The 20,807-nt window shown below is 44.8% G+C and overlaps 1 protein-coding gene across 1 annotated transcript; it reads right to left on the bottom strand.

Moving 5' to 3' along the window:
- Positions 1-392: 392 nt before the first annotated feature.
- Positions 393-11,243, bottom strand: CFAP100 (cilia and flagella associated protein 100). Its single transcript, XM_050313003.1, has 15 exons — positions 11,177-11,243; positions 10,684-10,770; positions 10,211-10,317; positions 8,725-8,914; positions 8,026-8,093; positions 7,270-7,433; positions 6,603-6,683; positions 5,832-6,013; positions 5,608-5,755; positions 4,674-4,722; positions 3,953-4,104; positions 3,079-3,214; positions 2,403-2,605; positions 1,416-1,506; positions 393-503 (listed from the first exon to the last, which is right to left on the bottom strand). The coding sequence occupies exons 1-15, from the start codon at positions 11,241-11,243 to the stop codon at positions 393-395; spliced, it is 1,836 nt and encodes a 611-aa protein (XP_050168960.1).
- Positions 11,244-20,807: the final 9,564 nt, after the last annotated feature.

Raw genomic sequence — 20,807 nt, forward strand, 5'->3', positions numbered from 1 at the left:
CAACAAACTTGTGATTATCTTAAATGTCTGGCAGGTGGCTGACTTAGAATTAGGGTTGGGTGACAACAAAGGTTGTCACCCAGGACTGTGATAGATCTTACTGCTTGGGTTTGTGGGAATAGAGCTATTGGCATCAAACACCAAATGAGAAAAGGATTGGTCTTTAGCAGGAGCCTGAGAAGCAAAATGAGATAATTTTTATTTGTTTTCTTAGGCAAAATATCAATGGATGAGAAAAGAGGTTGTAAATTTTCCCTGGATATCTTAGAGTAGGAGAAGAAGGAAGTTTCATGGGACTGAAAGTTGTTCAACTAAGCAAAGACAGAATGTAGATCTACAAGACTAGTTCTAGAGCAGCTTCAGCCCTACATGCTGTGGTTGAGGCTGTGCTGTCAAGAGAAATAATACATTTGTTCTTCCTTCTCCTTATCTATTTGTTCTGGGATAGTCTTCTTCTCCTTCCTGGCAGGTGGGTTGGAATGAAACGCCAGCTTCCCGCTGTTCTGCAGAGAAAAAAGAGGTGCCTTTATCAGTGCTGTGTTGGCATGTCTGAACCATGTGGCTAAAGCTGCTTCATGAGGGGCTGTGGCCCCTTGGTTGTGTTTTCTGGGCAGGCTGCAGTGTGTCTATTAAGTGTTTTCTGTATTAGAAAGTGTGAGAAGCACCTGAAGGCTGTGCGTGTGCTCGTGCTTCAGCTGCTACAACGTACTGTTGTACCTACAACTGGTTTCTGGCTGAAGCCTCATTTGTACTGTCTTGGGAAGAGGAGGGGAAGTTGGAAGTCCAAGGAAGTATCAGAGGGAGCCTGCAGAACCCTCTGTTTTCTCTTGGCTAAAGGGCAGGGACTCGTGGCACCTGTTGTCTGTCACCCATGCTGTCACTGCTGTGTTGTGTGGCAGAGGTGGGATGTCCTCACTGCCGTGTTGGCCTGTGGAAGGTGCAGCAGGAACCGTGGCTGAAGCTCAATTTGGCATAATATGGAACAGGTCAGAAAAGGTATTGGTTTGATAGGATGGCAGAGCTGACTGAGGGCCTTGCTGCTGTTGTCAGGAGTGTCTTGCTCGTGCCCAGTTCCTCATTTGCTGATTTTCATGCTTTGTTTAATACAGCCAAGTTAAGGAGTCGAAATGAGCTTACTGAGAATTGGCAAGTAATGGAGGGAACCATGTGGTCGTGAGAAGGATAGGAGAAGGACAGTGGAAGAATACTGAGCTGGAAGAGTGTGCACTGTGACTGACTTCCCAGCAGTGGCTTAAGTTACATCACTCCTGTAAATTGGGCTGTGGCTGGCTATAGGTGCCATCCCCACACAGCTATGGAGGACCCTAGTAACACTATTCCCTTAAACACTTGATATTCAAGTACCTCCAGCTTCTCTGAAGTGGGCTTGTTGAGGTGAGGATCACTGCACTTACCTTTTTTTCTACAGTTGCCTGCAATCTTTCCATGTCCCTTTTCAATCCTTCCTCCTGCTGCTGCTTCTGTTTCAGCTTTTCCTCTCTCAGCCTTTTGAAGAGAGAAAGCAAGAGTTAAATGCAGCATGCAGCTACACCAGATGTGCTTTTGACACGCAGCATCAACATCTAACATTACATTTGACATCACACCTTACATGTAACCATGCAGGACCACCAGTGCACAGGGGTTTGGGTGCAGCCTCACAGAACATCAGGAAGAAGCACTACACCCTTTCTACTACAAAGCTGAGTAAAGATACAGAGAAAGAGTAAGCAGGAGGGAAATGTCACTGCTCTGGCTTTGAGTCCTCACACTATTCTCATTCACCTGAAAATGGCCTGATACAGTCAGCAGTTCATCTATCTTTGCAATTTGTGAGGGGAAATTTCATGTGAGTGATTGGGCCAAAAGGAATGTCTTATCTTGGAACCTGAATTGATTGTATTAATTGACTACTATTTAATCTAATAAAACAAGTCAAATTTAAGAGTTTTGTAGAAGAAACATTTGAAAGCTATCATTGCTGAGAAATTCCCTTTTGTGCCTGTTGAAGCCTGACGAAATATCAGGGCATGGCAGACTTTGCGTGTGTTAACTAGAGGAGCAATTTGCTATTTAATCAGTTTAAATATTGTTAGCTGTAAATAGTCTTCTTAAAATTATGTTTCTAATCACTGAGTCTGGTTTTGTTTGTGAGTTTGGTGGTTTTTATTCTTCTGGATTTTTCCCTTCTCCAATGTAGCTTGCAGGTCTTCTCTAATGTAGCTGAGAGCTGCTCAGGAGACTCAAGTTCTATGAATGTGGAACCCTTACAGGAAGAAGAATGGTATGGATTGGTCACGTGGGATTGCAGATTGCTGCTACAGTTCCTTGGGTTGATTTGACTCTTTTGACTGTCAACATTTAAAAATAGAGGTATTTTCCAGAAGACCGTCTTGCCTTACCTTGCCCTCTTTTCCTTTTGTATGGCTTTCTGAGCCTTTTCTATCTTTGATTGTGGAATTCTCTCCAGGCTGTCCAGTAAATCATTGAGCTGTTTTTCTATTACTTTTAGCATCTCTATTGTCTTCAGGTTTGTCTCATTGTCTCCAGTGCAGTGGGAATAGACTTCCAGCACCTTCTTGTTCAGGCTTGCAAGCATTTTGTCCTAGAGGTAAGAGGAGATATGTAAGAGGCACATCTGGGTCCTGCCCTGTAGAACCATAATATCCCTCCAAAACCAAAGGAAATCAGTAAAGGAAACACTTTCATTTCCTCAAGAAGACTCAGTTGCTTGTTTCCCAGTTGGCTTAGCAGCAGTGGCTGGGACAGATGGCTTTATTGAGCCTTTCTCCTGATGGTCTCATTTTCCCAGCTTTGCTGTGACTTGGGGCAGGTTGTGGCTGCCCAGGTGTCTTTATGCCCCCTGCTCTCACCTCAAAGCAGCTGCTTGGAGCACACACGTTTGCTGCCTCAACAGTGCCCCAAACCTGCCCTTGCTACAGCTCCATTGCTGGGAAATAGTGCTGATCCCTGCCCAGTGCAACCCACTGCCTGCTCTGTTCCCAGGATGGATATGGCTGGTGGAGAGGAACCACTTATGCCCACGTGAACTCCCCTTGCCTTGATCTCAGCATATACCTGGCCATCAGTTTCATGTTCTCCAGAGGAAAAGAGGTGAACTCTGTGCTTCAGATCTGCTACTCTCTCTTCTTCCTTGGTGACAGAGGACTGGAGGGTGCTCACCTGCTGTTTCAGCTCTGCTAACTCCTTCTCCCTAGGCCAAAGGAGAGAGGTGGTGTTTGGAAGGAGCATCTCTGAAACACAGGGCTCTTCTGCTCTCCCCAGCCTGGGCCCATCCCTTCTGCTGCCGGCAGATGGAGGTAACACTTCAGCCTTTTCTGAGAACTTGCACCCACAACCCTGAGAGCAGAGGGAACTTCTGGTTTTTTTCTGGAAAAAACAGTTTCTGTGCTGGTGTGGGGAAGGAAAAAGTAGCCTAGCTAAACTAAGATTTTTTAATAGTCAGTGGAGGATCCAGATTACCTTTAAAAACTTTCACAAGGGAGTAAGTTAACACTTTAAATGGGAATATGAGTCTAGCTGCCATTGAAATAGTATATTACAATGACCCTTGAGTTTCCTTCTGTCTACCTCTTGGAAGTTTTTGCACTGAGTCACTGTAGGTGCTGGTCTGGATCACTCCAGGACTTGCTTTATTTTTTCCCTTGGTCTTCCTTTATGAGAATTACACAATGCTTCTGCCTCATATGCCCTCCAGGATGCTACATGCATCAGTTCCCTAATCTGTGCCTTGAGGACTAAGGAATTAGTCCCAAGCTCAAGCCTTATCTTCTACATTAAACATAGATGGGACACTTTCCTGGGAGCTCACAAGAAAGACTCTGCTCTGTGCTGTGTGAACAGCATTCCATGTGGTCTACAGCGTGCAGGTGGTGAGGTGCCAGTGGTGGGCAGAGGGGTCCTGTCCCATCTCTTGCAGGATCACACTTACATGCTCTCGTGTGTGGTGATGAAAGTGTGTTGGATCTTGTTCCATCTTTCCTCAATATCGTGGGAATTCTTGATGAAGGATATGTTCTCATCCTGCATCTTCATGAAAGTAATCAGCAGTTGTTCAGGATGAGTAAAATACAACTCGGGCTCCTGGAGTGGAAAACACGTGTGATGAGGGTTTTTCCTCCTCCAGCCTCTTGAAGTACATGGAGGTTGGTCTGCACCAGCCCTGACTGTTCAAACACTCTTCCATCTAGAGAGGTCTGTAACTGTCCATGTATTAATGTCTCCCACCTTCCTGCCACATGTGTAGCTTTACTCTGTCTCAGCAGCCCACCCCCAAAACAAGTTGCATTTTGGGGGGTAAAAAGTGATTCAAACATCTGTGAGGAGAAAACTTCAATTTCAAACATAAACCAGTAACTGCATTAATTTAAAAATCTTCCATTGTGTGATGTCATATCTGGTTAGGGGATGACAAGCTTAGAGATGATGGCAGGTTTTTGGAAACTGGAGGAGGAAAGTTCAACTAAACTATTTATAATACATGTTGCCAAAACATGAACATTTATGGATGTATAAACATACGTTTATAATTTGTGGCTACAGTAACTCCTCAGTACCATAACTAATGGCTGTAAGGTGAAGGAAATTAGTAATATCAATAAATGACACAGGACAAACTGAAAATGTAAATATTTCAACATAGGACTTCTGACCTCATCTTCATCCGAGCTGTTTTCATTTTCTGCATCCTCCAATGAACTTCTGAAAAAGCATTTTGTGTATTAGGCCCTTAGAGAAATGATAGCTCACAGAAGACCTTGTTAGTGACTTATGAAGACTGTTGGGTTGTCTCTTGCTGTTGCTATTTGCTCCTGAACAGTCCTTTGCACATTCCCACATTTGCCTCCCCATGGCTGTGGGCTGTTTGGGGGTCAGTAGGATCTGGGGGTCACGCAAACAGGCCATGAGCTGCCTTTTGTGCTGCTCTGGGCTGTGCTGGCCAGTGGGACTGGGACATGATGTGTGAGCCTGAACTGATGGTGTTGATCCAAATGCCTTTAAACTCGCTGGGAGGTTTTGGGCAAAGAGAAGGCAAAATCAAGAGCCTTACTAGAAAGGCTCAGGCAGCAGCAGCAGCACAAATGTAGGAAAAGCCTAGTGTTCTTAGTGAGACATGGTACTGCTCCTAAACATCATGGTGTAGGCACCATGGGGAGTCTGCATTTTTTACTTGCCCTGAGAGAAGCTTGTTGAGTGCTTCTTCCTCTGCACAAGAGAGGGAAGAGGGGGCAAGAGGTGCCTGGCTGCTGTTGGCAGTACAGTCTGCTCATCACCTTCACCTCCACCTGTCACCCTGTGCCATAGAGGGGTTAAAAACCTTTGTTTGCCTCATCTTAGTGCCAGCCCCACTTGGGGCAGGGCTCTCAGCAGAGGATTTAAGGACAGAGCTCTGTTGGAGTAGGCACATAGGTACTGACTGGCACACCTGATGGTTTTTCTACTGGTATTTGGATTTGTTCCAATCAGCCCCAGCTCTCAGTATGCCCACAGCAAGGGTGAGGAGTAGGATTCCCCTCTGCTGACTCCCAGTCAGCTGAGTGTTCTCTGCAGTACTTGAGTCTGTTGTTTGCATTGTCTTGTACTTACAGTTCTCTTGTTAAAAGAGGCTTCAGGAAGTGTTTGAGCTGTGGCCTGCTGTCACGTGACCTGAAATCCAAACTTTCTGAATGCAGCAGGGAACGTGGCATATCTGTAAAACTGGTGGTGTGGGCAGTTCTGGCTGTCAGACCCTGGTCTGGAGACAAGAAGAGAGGTACTCAAAGCCTGGAGCTGTCCCAAAGAGGAGCAGGCAGCACTTCCCTGGCACTCACCCTGCTCTGCCCCAGGGGCAGATGAGGCACTTCCTTCATTAGTTCTGGATTCTGTTTTCGAGTCCTTATCCTTTGTGTGCTTTTTTCCATGTTCCTTCTGCCACTCTTTTGGAGACAGCTGATAGAGGATGTCCCTGTACATCTTGTACTCCTGCAGAGTATCCTCAATTCTGGATATATCACTGGGTAGAGAGAAGTGGACAAAGCTTGTTAGCGGGGAGGAAAGCCCCTGCTTGAACATATTCTTTGCTCTTGATATTCAGCTTCACCCAGAGAAGGGCACATGTTTTCATGGACATGCAAAAACAAATGGGAACCTGCCCTGCATGTTACTTTGTGGTTCCTCATGTGGAAGCTGCCTGGTCATATCTCTGTGGCCAAAGCCTTGATATGTTGCTGGGCTTGCTAATTTTGGAATTTTTACTTGAAAAGGAATGAAAAATTTTTCCAGCTCAACTCATAATGGTCATTATAGTTATTTCTTTTGTCTTTCCACGGATGCCCATTAAAACGTGTTACTAAGTTTTGTTTGGGTTTTAATCTGATATTAAGCATTTGATTTTGGTTTTGGAATATTTATACTTCCTAAAAATATAACCAAAAACTAGCTGAGTTGGTTTAGAAACAAAGCCAGTATCTGGGTAACAAAAGCCAAAACATTTTGACTCCTAAAATGGAACATTTTTTGAAATTTTTCACCCCCAAGGACTGTGAAAGTACACCAGTGTAGGGACTGTTAAAGGCCAGGCAGGAATAATGAGCAGCTGTTACCCTTGGACCTTCTTTATTTGGGAAGTGATTGCCTGGAGCTCCATTATTTTCTTTCTCTTTGCTGAGGTTTCTTCTTTGGCCCTAGGAAAGAACGCATAAACATAAGACATTAAACACTTTGGTAGTGAGTAGTAAACTGAGGTGCATATGAAACACGGAAAAAGATGTGATACAAGCACTAGAAGTCTGTGTTACAGATGTATCCCAGGTGATGTTTGCCTCCTGCCTCAAGGCCCTGCTTCTCTTGGCAAGGAGTGTGGCATCCCAGTGTTAAGATCTCCCTAATTTGGCTGCTGCTGAGCATCAGTTGCTGCTCTGCCCTTGTGGTATCTGTAATGGGCCAAAGTGCTCAGCTTGCTTCACTGAGGGGACTGTTCCTGCTTTGAGGGATTGGGCAGAGGCATCTCCAGCTGGTAAGGGTGTTGTGAGACGAATGGAAGTGGTTCCTTGCTGCCACCAGATCAAGGGCTTTTGCAATGAGAGTATTCCCTGGCTGTTGTTCTCTTTCCTCTCTTTTATTGAATGTGTGGGGAGAAAGCGCCACCAGGACTATAACTGGGAAAATCAAGAGTGTTTCATAGCCAAAAACCCTGCAGGGAGGTCAAGCAGAAAATCTACTGTGTTCAGCATGAAAGAGCACACAGGTGTTTCCTTCAATGTTCCTTACATTTTCAGGGCTTGGACGGAGTTATTTTGGTTCTCCTGCAGGAACTCCTCAAACATGGCAGCATCCTTCTCCATCCTCTTCTCAGCCTTTTCCAGTTTTTTTTCTTCATTCTTTACTATGTCCTCCATCTTTTTAATCTCATCTCGCTTCACTGCCATGGCATACTGAAATGAACCCCAAAGGCAACACAGTCACTTTGGTTGGTTGATTTTAAAGGGACATTGGTTAAGCTTTGTTCTTGGTTACTTGGGTACTACCTGATAGTTGTTGGCAGAGAGGGTAAGGACTTAAAAGGTGTGTGTCTTAATGCACAGAGGTATATAGAGGCCTGGGGTTATTTCAGAAGGAGCATAACAAAAAGGCAGTGAAACTAAAGACAGAAGTCCCAGCACTGTGTTAACTCCTGGCTGACAAGGATTAATTCATTCAGTTTTGTTATAGCACAAAAATAAAGATGAATAATGGGGATATTCCAGCACAGTTACTCCATCCCCTTATTTTGAGCTCAGAATGGCTCCCAGCTACAATTTATGTATAGAACAGCAGGAGTCAAAGAGTCAGTGTATCTGTACATCTCACAACTGAAATAGTTGCAGGGAATGATGCAGGACTTGGACAGTCAATCCATGAGGTCTGATGTGTACCTCCTTGGAAAGATCTATAGGCAGTGCATCTCAGGGGAAAACCACCAAAATAAAGCAACACAGAGAAGAGTAATTAAATGAACAGAAAGTAACAACTCTAAAAGCCAAGTACCTCAATAAAAAAGATCTCTCTTCTGTCATTTATGTAGCCATGGAAGGTCTCCCTTTCTAATGCATAATCTGAAATTAGAATGTAAAGTTGCTTAGGCTAGAGGGGGAAATATGGCCAAGGCAAAACACAGTGAATATGTGGGCTGCCATGAGCACGGATCTGGTTGGCATTGGAGTCAGCAATACTGATTATTGCATTACAGTTTTTACCTTACTTAGGATCAGTTTTGTATGGAGTATGAAATCCTTGTTTAGGATCAGTTTCATGGAGTAAACCCAGGTGGAATGGAGTTGAGAATCTGGTCCTTGCCCTCTAGATATTAATGGGAAAGCTGCTGCTCATGTCAGAGGTAGAAAATTTAAGCCTGTATCCACTAAAATCCAAATTTAGATCAGCTTGGTAGATATTTTTCTATGACACAAGGTCCTGCAAACTCAGCTGGCTCCCAGCTGATTCTGAGAGCTCCCAGCTACTGTTAGGGACAGTGGAACCCAGGCTGCTGTGGAGGGGGTGCCTTATGCTCTGTATGTAGATGCGTGAGATGGAGATGGCTCAGCTATGCAAGGTTGGCAAGATACAGCCAGCTATCGTGTCTGCAAGACCTCACCTAAGTCAGCCAGAGCCAACTTCTCCTCCCATCCCCTCTTTGCTGTTACCCAGCTGAGCAGCACCACTGCAAAGACCGTGACTGTTCTCCACCTTTTTGCATGGCTAACTTCCGTGAGAGAATGTCCTGAAGAGCTTTCAATCTCTCTTCACTTGTTGCCTGTTTTCTGCTCTCCTCTTCTTCCTCCTTCTTCAGAGCTTTCCTCAACCCACTTTTTTCTTTTATTTTAGTGGAGTAAGTAGTTTTCTCATGGACTTTCAAGGTCTTCATCCTTTCATGTTTCTGTGAGAAGTCAGATATGTGGACAGTTTGATTGTGTGCTTTGGTTGCTGTGGTTTTTAAAGACATGAGTAGCTATTCACAGTTTAGAAATTTGCAGACTGCTGATACCCTGCTGATGCATGTTTGCCTGGTTTTTCCTGACTAATCCTAGTGATATTCTCTCCTGAGGCAACTGAAACACTAAATTTCTTAGCTCTTGTTCTCATTAGTATGTTGATTTGTATTCTGCATCCATCTACCAGCTGTGCTAATTTGTACCTACTCAGTGTCCTCATTTTTCCTTCCTAGATTATTCCTCTGAGCAAATGGAAATTTTCTGAGATTCATCCTGTAAGTCCCCTACTTAAAGGGAACAACAGGACAGCCCACACTTAACCAACTCAGTCCAACTTTCACAGCGGCACGTAAACCACCAAGTTCAGATTGAGAGGATCTATTCAAACCCACTCCAGACCTTTTTGGAGGATAAAAGGTTGTTCCTGCTCAGTGCTTTCTTATGGACTGAAGTGTAATTCATTGCTGTCTGCACAGTTTGGCCATGAGTTATGTTGAGGACATCCCTCAGCAGACATCCTTAGTGCACTTCTTCCTAAGCTCTTCCCCATACTTATATAGTGACTTTCCACACAAGCAAGAACCAGACTGTATCAGTCATCAGTGTGAGGTGAGGAGGCCTTGCTTAAGCTTGTTTGGATCCCTCCCATTGTGCTTTAGAAACCAAGGCCTCTTGCTTCTTTCCACACTGCTGCCAGGCTGTGTGACCATGTACATCAGTCAGACCTCTCAGATACCAGAGAATCACTGAATGGCTTGTCTTGGAAGGGACATTAAAGATAAACTACTTCCAACCCCTCTGCCATGGTCAGGGACACCTTCCACCAGACCAAAGGTTGCTCAAAGCCCCATCCAACCTGGCCTTGGACACTTCCAGGGATGGGGCAGCCACAGCTTCTTTGAGCAACTTGTTCCAGTGCCTCTCTACCCTCTGAGTAAAGAATTTCTTCCTCACATCTAATCTATATCTCTTCTCTTTAGGTTTAAAATGATTCCCCCTTGTTCTGTCACTATCTGTTTGTGTAAAAAGTTGCTGTTCTTGTTTTTTCATAAGCACACTGTAAGTACTGAAAGGCTGCAATCATGTCTCCCAGATCCTTTTCCTCTCTCAGCTGAACATCCCCAGGTTTCTCATGAAGTGATCTTTTGATCTCTCATGCACTAAATTCTGGTATCCACTGGTTGGTTGCCTGCCCTAGTAAGTGCTTGTTAAATACATTGGCCTAGAGCATGCATACGTACTGCCTTTGCCTTTTTGATTTCCTTGTCCTTTAGCACAAGAATATCAGCATCTGATGGGATTGTAAATGGGTTTTTCATTGGGTTTTCTTCATCCTCCTCAGAGCTTTCTGCAAAAAACAAATGGATGAGGATGTAGAAGACGTGAAGCAGAATATCAGGACCCAGTGCAAGGGGAGTGTGATCTGCTGCATCACACCTGGAGGGTGGGCAACTGTGCTCCCAGCTGCAGGTGTCTAACGATGCTGGAGCAGGGAGCTGGATAGGGCTTATAAGAATTCAGTGACATAACTGAGACCTCTGCATGGTTTGTGTCACTTGACCGTTATCTGATGATCAACTCAGGATTTCAGACAGGGATTTTTGTAAGTCTGGAGCTGTTTTACCCACCTCATCTGTTTGTGGGCAGAAGAATTTGACTACAGGCCTCTCCTTTGATTGAACAAGGGAAAGCTGCCAGAGCATTGTGTCCTTACCTGACAGTATGAGGTGGGTTTCCACTGCAGGGCTGGAAGAGAGACTTTTAGATGTTGATGCTGTATGTTGAGATGGTGGCCTTGAACCTGGCCCAAAGAAAACCATAAACAAGTCAATCAGCTGGGATATGCCAGTAACTGATGTGTTAAGTTTTACAGGAGTGGCAGGCCTAGGGGCTTTCTGGATCTTAAGCAACTGAGCCTTTAATGTCTGTAGGAATTAACAAAATGCTTCATTAAACTGGAAAACATTTGTGTTCTGATCCCCAAAAGGAGATGTTCATCCCTGGCTTATGTGGAAGTTGTGTAAAACACAGTCTTCCTTACACACACACTGATGGGAAAGGAACGACAAAACACTTCGGAGATAACAAGTAATCCAAGTACCTTACCTCTTTTTCTACCCAGTCACTAGTTTGGACCCACACACATGCTTTTTCATCCTCCTGTCACTAGTTCACAAGCTACATTTTTTACTCCCTAAAGCTCTTACCAGTAATTGTTTCAGCACTGTGGATTTCTTGCAATGAGGCAGAAGGATTGTCAGACAGCACAGACATGTTGTATGGAACTCCGTTGTGTTTCCTTTTAGGTTGGGAAATTGGTGAAGGTTAGTTTTTTGTTCTCTGACTCCAGTCTCTCTTTGTAGTTTTTGCTATGGATCCTAAGGGAAAAGGCAGAGTTGGAATGATCTCATTTGCAAAGAACAGATAGACCGCTGTTAAAGTTATCCTGTAATCACCAAAGGCAGTGAGCTGGGCCCAGTGAGGTACTAGTTCAATTGATGCAATTCTGCTGCTGGCACCATTCCTGATCTGCACTGGTATAAGACGCTGGAGAAAATATCCTCTTCCTCTTGCACTAGTTTTAAGGCTATTTTAGAGCATCAGTTTTTGCTCTGAACAGCCTCCAGTTTTTATGTATATTGAGCTAAACTCATCTGGCCTAATTTCCATGTACGTCCTTGGTGCTTTGTGTTTGCTATTGGCTGTGTTTCTGCAGCTGCCCAATTAGTATCCAATTCTTTGGAGGTGTCAAACTTTCACTGCTGATGAGACACAGAGGCTGAGATAGAATTTAGGCTGTTTGAATATATCCCAAATGTTTTCTCTCTGCTTTTCAGTTCTTGAAGTGTATTTTCCAAAAGCCCCCTTGACTGGTTACTTAGATTTCAAGTCTCTCTGAACTTTGCTTAACATAAGGGGATATTTTTCTCTAGGGGGTCTCTAATCTACATCCTGGAACAACATCACCCCTGCTGATGATGTGACTTTTGGAGAAAGCCCCACCAGGGCAGGGGTGGGAAGGCAGTCAAACACCTGAGGCATTCGGTTGAATAGGGTTTGTGAAACCTGCAGAGCAGCTGCAGCAAACACCTGGAGGCTCAGCCCTCAGTGCACACCTTGATTTCTGTAATCTAAAACCCTTCTCATAAAAATTTTCTTGTTCCAGTGGTTGATTAAAATTCCTGCTACAGGGAATGAGACTGAAAACCAGGACTAGGCAGAGGATATTGGCATATGGACAATAATTGTCAGTGTAACCCTCAGAGATAAAAAGTGCTTTATAACATAACTTTAGCTAAATATAGGAAACTGTTTCTATGATTAACTTTTAAATATTCATTTTATTAAGGTACTTTTTATCTGAGATTGTTGTGGTTTTTAATAGGTTTCTTGCACATCACTTTGGAAATAATGCCAAAAGCTACAGAACCACTTGCTGTGCTAATTATAATTATTAAGCTCAATAATGCAAATAAAAATGCTTTATTACTAGAATCATTTGGCATATATTAGTGCCTCTGACATTTTTATGTTCCAGTAGCCAGTAGCATGGGAATCAATAGATAAGGCATTCATGGTTTTAATTTACCAAAACCTTTATTCAGTGCTTTTCCCTTGCATCAAGCTGCTGTGCAAAAAAACAAAAACAAAACCAAAACAAAACCAAAGCAAAAAAACCCACAAACTAAAATGCCAAAGCAAACATGCAGAAAATTCTAAAAAATAATACAGTAAATCCATCCCCCATGTTCCCAGAGCACTGGGTGAGCGTGTGTTTTATACACTCAGATGATAATTTAGAGGACACCATCGCTTGCAGAGCAGGTCGTGTCACACAGGTAGGTGTGTGGATGGGACACATCTGTCCCTGGCAGAGTTCTCTGCACACCCCCCACCATCCATGGAGGAGCGGGCGGTGAGTCCGTGCGGTTTCCCGGGAACACGGGCCAGCCCCTCCGCTCGCCCGAGCGAGACACAGTATATGATGTTACAAACTGCAAAGAAGTTGCTGCGATTGCCCTCTCCCCTGCATTTTTCTGGGTTTCTCACCCGAAGGAGAGGTCCTGCGGGCTCCTCTCCCCGGGAAGCCGTGGCCGGAGCGGGGCGGGACGCGGGACGGGGCGGAGGCGCCGCCGGCTCTGTTTGCGGTTCCATGGAAACCTGCGCTCCCGTTGCCAGGCGGCAGCCGACAGCACACAGGCACGGCAGGGATCGTGGAATCACTGAACGGTTTGGTTGGTTTGGAACGGACCCGAAAGATCCTCCGGTTCCAACCGCCTGCCGTGGGCAGGGTCAACTTCCATTAGAGCGGGTTGCTCCAAGCCCCGTCCAACCTGTCCTTGGACACTCCCAGGATGTCTGGCTGCAGCGCAGGCACACGGGTGGGTGTCCTGAGCAGGCAGCTTGCTGGAGTTCAGATGAGATGTTGGTTTGAACTTCCTTGGAAAATGAAGGAAAATGCTGTGGTGTGAGAGGTCCCTCTGGCTTGCTGGGTTTTCTATCCGTTATTCATCTTCTCAGGAAGAATTTCTTCACTGAAGAGGTGGTCAGGAAATAGAACGGGCTGCCCAGGGAAGTGGTGGAGTCACCATCCCTCAAAGTGTTCAACGTGGCACTCAGTGCTGTGGTTCAGTTGGCATGGTGGTGTTTGGACAGAGTTTGAATTCAATAATCTTGAAGGTCTTTTCCAACCTTAATGATCTTGTGATTCTATTCTGTGATTATTTCACTCCCTGAGGCCCAGGAATTGAGTATTTAATTCCATGTCTGAAAGCAAAGGGTTGAGGAAATGGGAGCTGGAGCCCCTTTTTGTGGAAATGATCATAATCTATTATTTCTCAGCCTCTGCTTTGGTCTTTCTGTTTGTAAAGTGTGAAAAGTCACAGTTTGGAGACTGGATATCAGTTGAAAAAAGGTGATACATTTTCACAGAGGGAAAGACCCTTAAATCCCCCTATTACTCTTTGGTTTCTGAGAAGATCAAATCAGTTTCAAATGGATTGTGTTCTTCTTTAGACTCTTTAGAATTTCTATTAATACAATTTCAGCTTTCAGAAATAGCAGCTTCTTTCATTTACTGAGAGGTTTTCAAACAGCTTTCTCTGAATAACTAATGCAATAAATAGCTTGAATTTCTGTAAGTGTAAACTCCCATTTGATTGTTATAGTTCTTTTCTCTAATTACTGATTATCAAGAGACTGGATACAGGCAACAGAAGAAAAATGCTTATACAGAAAGAAATTTTTCTTTATTCTGCCCATGAATGCTTTGGTTTTGAGCACTGATGCAGAAAACCATAGTACTATCTTTAGTATATCTTGGGAAATTTCCCAAATGTATCAGGGAGTACGTATAAAAAATGACACTATAGAATAATTTCTATTGCCAAAACCAAAATAAAAATCTGGAGTAAATTGTACTAAAGACACATTTTTCTAAAGGCATAATATGAAATGGTCTTTGTTCAGAAATACCAGTTTATTACAGAATTGAGAATATTCTGCAGTGGTAACATCACAGAAATAGATCACAGAAACTGAAGACATTTGAACAGCTCTGGCTCTGTCTGGCATAATCTCTATATCAATGAATTATACATTTATGTATCCATTGCTCTGTTCTGAACTATCCTTGCTAACCACTAATTTCCCAGAAGTGGAACAGAGATTATTTAAAAGCTGGGATGTATTTTGTGAATTCTTGGAAATGTGCAAGCTCTTCATAGCTTGGGTTCATTCTTTGCATCCTACACATTCCATAAGCCACTTAGGCTTTGTATTTCCTTGAGGGCAAAGAAGTTTTTAAGGCCAGAAGGACATCTGGGGTCTATTCTTAGCCACCATTAACTTGGTTAATGAATGGAATAAATAGCATGTGCAACATCATGGGAAAAATCTGCCTGCTGGCACAGGCTGTGCAGCTGACCAGTCCTGCAGGTCCTTAAGGGTTTCTGGGTTCTGTAGTGGCACTTTGGGACACCCCGAAAAGATTTTGGGATTATTAAATATTTGGACAGTGCTTCCTGGGTTCCCAGCTGAGAAAGCCATGCAGTTGGCATGGTATGAATGGCAGGTGGCTGCTTATGTTTACAACAGGATGTCTGAGATTTTGGGACTTTTAGGGGGGTGATTTCGCTAGGACACCAAGATATCATAATTTCTTTGCTCAGTTTTTTCATGAAGGGGTTACTTCTCCATTCACTCACTCCGTGAGCATGCAGGGATGCTGATCCTACTGCAGAGGGGCTGTGAGGGTTAATTAGTGATGGCAAAACATTTTGAAATGGCTGATTGAGAAATGCTGACAGAGATGAAAGCTGAATAAGTATCTAGATAAATAAATATTCCTTTGTAGTCTTATCATTACGGGAAACTCCTTGTGTACCCAGGATGCTGTGCAGGTCACTGAGCAGTCATCTCCCCACTGCCCAGAGTGTTCTCAAGGGGACTCATTTATTTCAGTATTTCACTTTAGTTTCTGCGATGTGAGTCACAATATGTGCCAGAGAGAAAAGCCTGGCAGCCACCAGCAAATGCCACAGAAATACCAAAGGGTTTGGCAGATTTTTCTTTCACTTGAACTTGTTGTGCTCTTTCCTGGTGAATTGTGCAGCTGCAGAACCTGCAGAATCCCAGGAGGGAGAAGAGGAAGTTGGAACCTATTTCCATGATTAGAGACAAAGAAGAAGGAGGTGTCCTCAAGTGAGTGTCCACAAGACAACACCTACAAGAGTTCTGCTGAAGGCAGGGCAGCCAGCTCTCTGCTTCAGTATGGTCTCTGGTGAGCTGTCAGGAGAAGTTTTTCTGCTGCTGGGTCTCTCTGGGACACTGTTATCTAACTTTTCTTCTGCCTGGGGGGAAGTAGATAGTTTTGGAGATCTCATGGAGAATATGTGGCTGCTCTCACACTTACCTCGAGTTCTGTGCATTGCTGCTGAGCTCTGTAGGGAGACTGAAATGGGAAGAAAGAGTGACCACGTGGTTCTCCTCCATTTGTATCTTATTCACACTACAAATCCCTCCATCAGCACCACAGGTCAATGGAATGATGCCAAAAGAAACAGTACTGAGACCATATCCATCCCATCTGATCCCAGCATGTCTCCCTGCAGACCATCTAGCTTCCCAGCACCAAACCCTCGTGAAGGCCAGGCTGAATGGCCCCACAAACTGACTGCTGCATCAGCACAGCAAGTCCAGGGCCTCTCAACAGCAACAGGGATGTCTCCTGTCTCCTTAGGTCATAGGGCACGGGGAACTGCTGGCCTGATGTAAAAAGCATCACTGCAACTTGGGGTGGAGCCATCCCAAACCAGGTGAGCAGCTCTTGAAGAAGGTGAGGAGGAGACCTCCCAGGAACAGCAAAGCTGTGGTACCCAAGTGCTGTGGCCCCACGGGGTCTAACCACTGGGACTGTTGTTTACACCTGCTCTCCAGGTGAAGCTTACTTCCAGGAAGGATTTTATCTCAATGGAAAGTTTTCAGCCGGGATAATTGTCCCCGGTAATCTTTGCATGTCCAGAGGCAGCCACGAGATGGCAGCAGCCTTGTACTGCATGGCCTGGGGATTTGGCTCTGTCCCAGGTTTCCCACTCTCGCTTCTCCGTGCCCCTTTCACCTTAGAGATGAGGTCTCCAGGCTTGACGAGCACCAAGAAACCCTGGTCATTCCTCTGGGCTGAAGAAGTGACTCCAGAACAGGGCTCTGAAAGAAGACCTGTGAGCTCAGCTCCCACCTTTGCAAACAAGCTGATGGAGCAGAACCCACTCAGGTCTTTGTGTCCTATCACTGATGTCCAGCCCCAGTGTGTTCCTGAGATGCCTCATTTGAAATGGATGTGTGGTATTCTTTCATATTCTTAGACTTCAGTCTGGTGGATGAAAACTGCTAAAATCTCTGAGGGGCCACACAGAAGTGACAAGACAGCCCCTGTCATCTGTCCTTTCACTGTGTGTACTCCTGTGCTGTGTAATGACTTGGACAACAAGCAGCAGGTGCTCAGTGATTTGTATTTCACACCTGTTCTTGCTGAGGATGCAGACTCCATCCTGCTGGGAAGAAGAGAAAACGTTCTGCAGTCTTCAGCTTGGGATCCCAGCCAGGTCTGGGACAGTTTCTTTTGCAGTGCAAAGCTTATTCTCATGTGTGCTGAGACAACTGCACACAGATAAGGTCTGTGCTTTGCTCCAGCTCCTGAGCTAATGCAGCCAAGGCCATGAAGAGCCACCTGACTCGGGCTCCCTGACGTGTGGCTCAGTCAATGCAGGGACTGTGTGGTGGTGATGATGTGGCAGAGCCTGATGCAGATGCAGGGGAAGATGGAAGAATCTCACAGTAATGGCACTGAGGAGGGATCTCTGGAAGTCTCTAGTCAAGCCTCCTGCTCAAAGCAGGGACAACTTCAAAGTCGTGTCAGGCTGCTCAAGGCCTTGTCCAGCTCATTTGAAAACTTCTAAGGATGGAATTTTCACAAAGTCTCCAGGCAATGGAGGGTGAGATTTGGGAGGTTGAGCCTGAGAATACAAATAAATTATATATACAATTTCAAGGCCAGTTCTGAATAACCACTTAGACCTGACCCCCAACTAAAAACTGTAACTAGTTCCAGACTTCCCTCAGAGCTCTGTACTTTTGGGACCTAGGAGTTTGCATTTGGCCCACTGTAAAGAGAATCACAAAGCTGCAGCCAAGGAGACTTTCCTAAGCTGGACTATAAATCCAGGCTATTTGCAGGGACAAATGACCCAGGAACCTGAGGCTTTAACTTCATGATTTTGCATTAAGCTCTTGAGGCACAGTTCCAGCCTCTTTCCTGGCCCTTGCTTTGTGGTAAAACTTCAGCTGCTGTGACTGCATGGGAACTGATCCAGCTGAAAAATACCCTGCCTGAGGAAAAGATCTCTTTTTATTGTGATCACTGTGATGGCTTGAGGAAGAGGGACACATGGGCTTGGGGTGGTTGGAATTGCCCCTTTCAATGACAGCCTATGCTTTGATCACCTTAGTAAGATAATGAAACTACAGCTGGTAAAACAGGCTGATCCTGCAAGTCTTGCACACAAATTTCCTTCAACAAGGGCTTATGGAGCAGAGCAAAAAGGATTAGTAAAGTTATGGGTTGAGCTACAAAAGGAAGCACATGCTTCATGGCTCCAAACTCTTTCTGCTCATGTGGAATGGATTACAGATAAAAAACAGCCCTGTTATGTGCTTTGCTCCTGAGCTGTTTCATTCCTGTCTATCTTCTTCAGAGAAGCTTGTACAGGAACTATTATCTGTAATTCAAAACTGTGGCTCATATTCCCTGAGTAGCTCATAGGATTGACTTCTCCTTACCAGAGAATGAGGCATCACTGGGTACCAGGTGCAGTGGTTCAGGAGTATTTAGTGCCAGCCTTGTTGTGTTCTTGCAGGATTTGCCTATTTGCATCTTTATTTGAAGTATGGAATACTAGGGCACAAAGAAACAAAGTGACTCTGCTGATGGATCTCTGGTGGGACAAGCATCAAATTCACTTTTTACGTCTGTTTAGGTGGAATCATGGACAGCACTAACATGCTCCTTATGAAACAACAACTGTATTACTTAGAAATGCTTGGAAATTCCACATCCCATTCCTATTCCTCTGGCTGCACCTGTGTGAATGACCGCTGTTCTCCCCACCAGGATGTCAGCAGATCGTGTAGCTTGTTTTCCATTGAAATGTCTCCTCTTGGGTAAATATTACATCTGGGGTTGCTTTACCAGTGGCTTTCCTACCTGGAGTTTGTACAACAGGTCAATGTCCTGCTTGGAGATAAGAGAAGTACTTGCTGTCAGTGCTGTTTGCTGCTGTGAAATGCCACCCTGCTCTTCGCTCATCAGCTTCTCCTCCAAAGATTTTTGAGTGTTGTTTAAGTCCTGGAGGTTTTTGCAAATTGAGGGAAATTTAATATTAGATGTCGAGTGTTTGGACAGAGCAGAAGAACTTGTTTATTGCAACAACTGTGACTTGTAAATTATTCATCTGTGTGTAATTGAAACGCTCAGATCCTCAAAGGTCATGTTACAAAGAGTGAGGTGAAGGATCAGCGAGCTTCCAGCAAAACAGGAAGGTTAACAGGTCCCAAGGAACCCTTTTCCATCCACCTGCATCTGCTCTATGACAACACCCATTTATGGAAGAAAACTGAGTTTTCGATAAGTGAAGTAATGCACAGACACGCCTGGGAGGGGGAGAGGACACCTGTAAGGTGTCTTCCTCTGTCAGTTTTCTCTCCAGTGGGAAACACAGATTTGGAACCTGTTGCAGTGAAATGTATATGAGGTGTGTGGGCACAGAGTGTCAGTGCACAAGAGACTCTGGCCTCTGCGAAATGGAGGAGAAGCTTCCAAAGACCAAGAGGGACCAACAGGGACCAGAATAGCTGGCTAAGCAGAAAGGAAGCCAGCACAGTTCTACTCAGCAGTTCTGTCTCCAGACAACACCAGACTTCAACTAATTAAAAAGAGCAGATGCTAGCTGAAACATTAATTGGAAAAACTCTCTTTTTCTTCTGTTCTTAAATCTGTGTTCTAGCTCTCTCAGAGCAGGTTTGGGGAGAGAAAGAGTTAACCCTTCAGATGGTTTATTATTTTGTTAGGCACAGCATGTCCTTAGAAGATAGCATGATGAAACTTGTATGAATAGGTTTGGATACAGTTTTTTTTTCAGGTAAAAACAATTCTGTCTAATAATACAGAACCATCATCACAGACATTATTCTCAACTCTTCCTTCTCACCATGTTGCCAGTAAAGTGATCTTGCTCAGCTTTCAAAGGCCATGTAGCAGTGCTGGGCACAGGGCCAGCTGCTGTTCTTCCCCATGTGTATTGTATTAAGAGGACACCTCTTTGTTAACCTGCGGTCATTTGTTCCCCTCAGGCTGTATTCCTTGTCATTAGACTTGATGTATGATCTGTAGCAAGTGCAAAGAGCTCAGCTGACACCTGATATGCTTATCAGGGCCTGTCTGCCCTGCTGTGGTTCTGTAACTATCCTGGAGGGAGCAAACACTCGGTGTGTTGCACTCCTGGAATTGGGATGATATCAAAGATTTTCCTCCAAAGCATCCAGATCTTGACTCTGCTGGAAGCCGGGTACTTGACTGCAGGTACCTCTGGTCTGTTCCAGATTGGCAGTTCCTTGATCTCATACTAGTCTCCAACTCTTGAGGAATCAGGCAAAGGCACTGCTCAAGCAATGAGGCTCTTCCACTGTTCCCTACCCTCCCTGCTCCAGTCCCTGCACAACTACAAGCCCTGGACGTTTCCTACTGCTTTGCTCACACTCCACCCCCAGGCTCCTGTTACTCCCTTCATTCCCACACCCCCAGTTTCCTCCCTCTCCATCAGGGCTGGATCCTGTTTCCTCCATGGGCTCACCAAGTCCGTCAGAGGTCTGGCAATCCTTGTTGAGATGTGTCCTGTGACGCTTTCCTGAGCACCAGTACTCCCATCTATACACGACATGCTCTGGCTTCCAGTGGACCAAGAGTGTATCCCTTAACCCCTTTTTCTTTTGCTGACCTCCCTGAGCGATAACTATTGTCATTTCCCACACCCTACTTGCACTGAATGAGGCACAGAATGAGCCTCAAATTTGGCTCCCAAAGACATTGCCAGAGAGAGATGAATTTAGGCAGGAGATCTGTGGAGGATTATGGGGCTGATTGAGATATTAAAGATTATCCCTGACTCATTTTCTTACAGGTCTGATGCAAGAAGTGAGTCAGAGTCCCTTCGACACAGTTTGACCTGACAGATGCAGCCACTCAGTGGCAGTGTGAGAGCTCATATTGTTTTGTAAATGGAATAA

This window comes from Myiozetetes cayanensis, unplaced genomic scaffold, assembly GCF_022539395.1.
Source record: "Myiozetetes cayanensis isolate MyiCay16 unplaced genomic scaffold, myiCay2020 scf18, whole genome shotgun sequence".
NCBI classification, from domain to species: domain Eukaryota; kingdom Metazoa; phylum Chordata; class Aves; order Passeriformes; family Tyrannidae; genus Myiozetetes; species Myiozetetes cayanensis.

What these genes read in the sequence shown, in the direction of transcription:
- CFAP100 (XM_050313003.1), bottom strand. Translation starts at nt 11,243, where the DNA reads ATGTCTGTGCTGTCTGACAATCCTTCTGCCTCATTGCAAGAAATCCAC. An exon ending in TCCGTCCAAGCCCTGAAAAT is followed by an intron (nt 6,684 to 7,269) that starts GTAAGGAACATT and finishes GTTCTTTCCTAG; the next exon opens with GGCCAAAGAAGAAACCTCAG. An exon ending in ATCACCACACACGAGAGCAT is followed by an intron (nt 3,215 to 3,952) that starts GTAAGTGTGATC and finishes CCTTTGGCCTAG; the next exon opens with GGAGAAGGAGTTAGCAGAGC.